Source organism: Salvelinus sp. IW2-2015, linkage group LG23 (assembly GCF_002910315.2).
Source record: "Salvelinus sp. IW2-2015 linkage group LG23, ASM291031v2, whole genome shotgun sequence".
Taxonomy (NCBI): domain Eukaryota; kingdom Metazoa; phylum Chordata; class Actinopteri; order Salmoniformes; family Salmonidae; genus Salvelinus; species Salvelinus sp. IW2-2015.
In genome coordinates this window covers 25,383,215-25,388,908 of record NC_036863.1, presented here as the reverse complement: position 1 = coordinate 25,388,908, position 5,694 = coordinate 25,383,215, and the positions used below count along the sequence as shown (strand labels likewise).

Genomic DNA, 5,694 nt, shown 5'->3' with positions numbered 1-5,694 from the left:
ACATCAATTTGCCATGAAAAGTAAACTTCTTTATCCTCAATGTGGGAAACAGAAGGAAATGCTCTCTCTGGCTGTGGAGAAAGGGATTGGGAAGCGTTGTCACCATGCTGACTGTTTCTGTGGGTTTTACTGTCACATGTTATTTGGCAGATGGAGTCGCCTGTTTGGTGCGTCAATTCAACGCAGACACCCTGTCAGTACAAAAAAAATATTTGGCAGGCTACCACACAGGGGTCCCATATGCCTCTGCTTCACTATTTCAGCTTTCGTTTGAACCCTAGTATTCACACTGTAAAGTGTTGCTGAGGGAACATATTGAGCGAGAGAACAGTGAGATGACAGACCTGTTATAGTAGCTAAGGCAATCAACATGATGGGCCGACTTCACACTTGTCACTCTGGACGCAGCAATTAAGAGCCGTCAGAGTTTTATCAGGAAAAGACAGTTTGGATATCATTCATTACAGTACTTCACTCTGCACCTCTAATGAACATCCCCCTGAGAAATGCTTCTCATACTTTACTCTTTTCAAAAGATGCATAATTTATTAGACTTACCCTGAGCAACTTTCCTTCAAATGCTTTTCGGAAAGTTTTAGAATATCATTAATCCAAAACTTTTGACTTTCTAGTCGGCAGTGCTCTTATTATTATTATTATTATGTTGACTTGATTTTATAGTACAAAAGTTTTATTTTATTTTGGATGAAACAAATAAACTACACTTCTGAAAAATAAATTGTGCATTTGAAAAAACATTGAGAGCAATGCATTGACTATATTTCAATGAGCTAGTTACACTATAGTTGTCACCCTTGTGCCAGGGTAAGAGACGATGAGTAATGACAATGAGTTACAGACTCAGCCTTTTGACAGATGGGTTAATGGTATCATTGAGGGTTTTGATAGGGAGTGGCTCTTCTCAGTGGCTTATGGCCCACATCACTATATAAATAGTTAATAATCTCATTTAAACTATAGGGTTCAATGATTTTATTCGTTATGTTGTCTTTGTGTGAAATTCAGTGGCAGACATCCAGAGAGAGTCACACCTTATTTATTTTCTAATGAATCTGTGTTTGTTTTGTTCCACCACTATGCCACTGCTGTCGTCTGTCTGTGCATGGATCCAGCTTTTAGATTTATTCATATGACACATTTTTTGTTTGTCTGTTTATCTTAAAAAATGCKTATCTGGACATTATCTTTCCAATGTGTTGACTTGTTGTTTGCCGTCACAAACTGAACAATAGGCATGCAATTAAAATGATAATTTGGGAAACTGCATTCAAGTGTAAGTATTCTATTCTCACGAGGTAGCCTACACTCTCCCTGATAAACATTAGAAAACTATTTGAACAAGATTCACAGTCACAATTTGAACAAGATATGGTACAGAATGTGATACAAAAGGCCTGTTCACAATGTCATGTCACTTTAGGTCTCTCAGAGAGATGGAACGCACTTACAAACATACAAACCACCAGGAATACATTTGTAGAACTGCCTGTATATGACCAAACATCAGCAGTAATGAAAAAGTTGACAATAGAGCTAAACATATGGAGATTTAATTGGCATAAGTCCATTACAACGATCCGATCGACATTATTGAATGGCACATTTTCTGTTTAACTGCCCTCTACCAGTAAAACTGATATTAAACATGACAAAAATCCCAAACAAATAGAAATAACCTAAAGATTCCATTTAAAGCTAAAAGCCTCAGAGTCTACAATGCTTGATTGAATTGTTTTTGCAGACAGGCACTTGCTCCATACTCCCAACGCCTGCAGTGAAAAGGGAGAGGTTTCCCTTTTCTTCCAATAGAGAGAGTCTGGCTCTAGCCCTGAGACCTTTCAGCAGGAGCTGTAATGTTCAGCCATGTTTTCATCCCAGTGACACTGACAGTTTACACTGACGTTTAACTCAATGTTACTACACTCACATGTCAAGTGTGTCAAACAATTACCCATTGGTGTGTTCATACAGTCACTTTCCCTCTGAGTCACTCATCTGAAAATGTTCTGTAGCTGACAGAATTCTCCAACACATCTAAAAACCTTTCAACCAACCATGCTAATGACTAGACTGGACTACTACCTTTGGAGTGGTGGCAGAGATTACACCTTCCCCCTCCCCTTTATTTGTTGACGTGTCCTTTTGGACTCCAGTGTGGATCAGCTGAGGAGGATCATCTGGGTATGTAGTCGTGCGGCAGGCCGCTGTAGTTCCTGTCCCTCAGGGCCTGGTCCACTGTGTGGATGTAGGAGTCAATGGTGCTCCTCAACTCCGCTGTGAAGGGGTCGAAGGAGGGCCGCTGGGCCCTACCAGAGCGTTTGAAGTGACCATCCTGGTTGCTCTGGGCACACATTAGCCTCTCCTCCGTTATGGTGGCGTTGAGGAAGGAGGTGAGGAGGCGGAGCTGGGGAAAGAGCGCCCTCTGCAGGTCCTCGTAGTGCACCACCAACAGGCGACGGCCAAACTGCAGCCAGCTCAGAGCGTGGGACGCCCACCAGGGGGCATAGCTGTCAACAAACTCTGGCCACTCTGAGGTAAACAGAGGAGAGAAGAAACAGAGGTATCTGATCAGTGTGTGCTGTGCGCAGACWTTGCTGACATCTCACTTCAGTTTATGCAGCGATATGGCAGCTGAATATTTGTCACCATTTATGAACATCTGTTTGAAACAGACTTTTGACCAATAGGTGACCAAAATCTCTTTATGTGTTGGTTTATGTGTTTTGCATGCCTTAATGGTTTGTGCATGCCTTAGTTGGCACATCCCCAGTCCATTTCCCAAACCACTGAGCTGTGATTGTTGTGTTACCTTTGCTCCTCCACTGTTTGTCTGTGGCGTAGCCAAGGTGTCCGGCACACTTCCTGTTGAACTCTGCCATGAGGGAACGGTAGGGGTTACGGATCAGTAAGATGGCAGAGTCAAACATCTCGATCTCTCTCTGCCCACTCTCATGGGTCTTCACACAGATGCTACGCCCACTCTTCCAGTAGTCCTTCTCCCCTTTGAAACCTGGTAGAAAACCCCAGATACACAAGAAGATCAAACCTCCGCAAGGCCATGTGTCACAAAGCACTAAAGGTCAAGATCAAGTTACTGTCATAGATATTTGTAAGTACTGTACAAGTACATACACTAGAATTTCTCTATGAGAGCCCACGGTTTAGAAAATGGTAGCGTGTGCTTGAAAATGATAAAATGATATATTCCAGGAGAGAAACATCAATCATTCCTGGTATATGTTATTATTATCCATCAGAACACCTGAGCTGTGTTCACATTCAGCCTCACCTCTGTTGTAAAGCGTGCCATCGAAGTAGAAGCTGCCAGTGTAGTAGCCTGTCACGAGCTCGATCAGGTGGCGTACCCAGGTGTTGCCAGCTCCGGGGAAGCTGGAGAGAGCCACCAGGGAGGTGGACCTCTCAGGTAGAAACGTCCTCTCTTTGCACCTGGAGTCTGAATGAGACAGAAACATCAGGGTTGAACATCGCCATAGACACAGGCCATTGATCTATCTTTGAGCTACTGTATTGAAGCATGCTGTTGCTAAGAGTTTACATTACAGTTACAGTAAAGTATAAAGCCTGAATATTTGGCAGTATGTTATTTTTATGGTTGAAATCTTGGACTGTAGTATAAGTGAAACTGAAGGTTATTCAAGACTCTCACCAAGCACAGGTGTCTGGTAGACCTGGTAGTAATATTGGTCCGACCGGGATGTGGAGGKAACAGTGTGTGCTGTGCCGTTGGTCTCCAGACATGGCTGGTCTGGTGGCAGACGTTGGTTCAGTCTAAACAGAGACGAGGCCCGGGCACAGTAACAGTGTGGGTTCCTCAACACAGCCAGTGGGAGCTCCTGCAGTACCGAACCAGGACCATTAAAAACATCAGAGGCATAACTTCAAGCAGTAATTTACAGTTCAAGGAATATGACTGGGCACTCATTCCCCCTCTGGTGGATTGGATGTGATTTCACCCTTGGGTAACGTGATGGGTGGGTTATATAAGATGTCTGAACCACCCCTGTCCTATTTCCTTTGATTCCTTTTTTTTTTCCCAAGTGCAGATATTTTTTGCACAAGTTGTCCTAGTTTTTCTATTCAACATAGTATAGCCCCCACCACCCCCACACTATATGGAGTTACAATTTCTATGGAGGCTGACTCTGTTGGTGCTCTTTGTTTATTGACACTGGGAGTTACACACATGTGAAAACACACAAAGCACAAAAGTGTACACACACATACACACACACACACACAGTGAATAGGCTAAATCAAATTCAATATTATCTCCCAGCCATTTGTGTGTAGAGCAGAGCAGAGTAAAGTAGAGCAGAGGACCCTACTGATGCACCCAGACTGTGTGAAGGACTGATTACAGCGCCCATCTATTTCTCATTAGAGGGACATTTAGCCTTAAACAGTCAAATGGTGTTCCAGTAGCTCCATCACACAGAGCCATGCCATTCTAATCTACCATCTGAGGGGAGCAGAGACAGAGACAGCGCATGATCCATGATACCTCACCCCTGGGTCTGTGTGAGGAAGACTGGGGTCTGGGCTGGTGGTGAAGATTAAATAAATGCTTCAGTGGTTTTCAGGGTTTCTTGCTGGGAACAGAATCAAACCTTATCTGTGCAGGTCTCGATGCAGGACTGTGACGTGGAGTTTGACTGGAGGGAGTAGACAGGGAAGACGATAGTGTTGTTTTTGGGCAACTTGAAGCAGCCACTGTAGCGGACGTTTCTGACTGTAGAACAGAGGTATGCAGACATCAGGCCACAGCTTATGAACATAGCTAAATGCATTCAATGTATTTTCTCTTTATGAGCTGCAATGTTGATCAATGCAAACATATTAGTCTTACACTGCCAAGCTTAAATCAAATGTTGCCCATAGAAATCTACCTATTATCTASATACCCTAGATGGGAAATGACTAAACTCCATAGTGGCTACGGCTCATATAGTGTATGCATTAGTATAGCACTGGTCTCTCGTGACACTTTTGGCCAGCACACATGTGAAGTGCTTCTGGGTTCAGAGATTAGTCAAGCACATTACAGCCACTCAGTCAGCCAGTGCTCTATACCAGGCTGCGTGTACTCACATTTCCTCTGTCCTGGGAGCTGTTCCTCCACCTTGTAGATGGAGAGGCGCCCCACGCCACCACAGGGTGCTCCCCTCTTCCCCCTCTCCCCTCTGCAGCCCAGGCTACAGTCCTCCTCCTGGGCCCGCGGGCTGCTGATGCGGTTACCACAGTGACACTCTGCTCCATACTCCAGACCTGCGAACCGGTAACCACTGCAGAGAGAGGGAGATATAAACCACTGACTCACCTCAGTGCCTTAGCCCAGGGCTATCTTTAATCACAGGCTATCATTAGAACAGGGCTATCTTTAATCACAGGCTAACATTAAAACAGGGCTATCTTTAGTAAGGCTCTCAGGTAGAGGGCTATTCTTATATCACGCTTATCATTACAGGGCTATCTTTAATACAGGCTATCATTAGAAAGCTATCTTTAATCACAGGATTACATTTAGAAGGCTATCTTAGTCACAGCTATCGATGTAGGAAATGGAATATATTTAGTCAAGGCTATCATTATCCCAGGGCTATCTTTAATCACAGATTATCATTAGCCCAGGGCTATCTTTAATCACATGCTATC

The 5,694-nt window shown here is 43.9% G+C and overlaps 1 protein-coding gene across 1 annotated transcript in view; it reads right to left on the bottom strand.

The window, feature by feature from the left end:
* Positions 1-1,555: 1,555 nt before the first annotated feature.
* Positions 1,556-5,694, bottom strand: part of LOC111950130 (sialate:O-sulfotransferase 1) — a 9,411-nt gene continuing 5,272 nt past the window's right edge. The window contains exons 4-9 of the mRNA XM_023967518.2: positions 5,131-5,324; positions 4,650-4,771; positions 3,689-3,875; positions 3,311-3,475; positions 2,831-3,031; positions 1,556-2,550 (exon numbers count right to left, since the gene is read on the bottom strand). Coding sequence (XP_023823286.1) covers positions 2,195-2,550; positions 2,831-3,031; positions 3,311-3,475; positions 3,689-3,875; positions 4,650-4,771; positions 5,131-5,324 — 1,225 coding nt within the window. The 3' untranslated portion in view covers positions 1,556-2,194. The remainder of the gene's footprint in view (positions 2,551-2,830; positions 3,032-3,310; positions 3,476-3,688; positions 3,876-4,649; positions 4,772-5,130; positions 5,325-5,694) is intronic.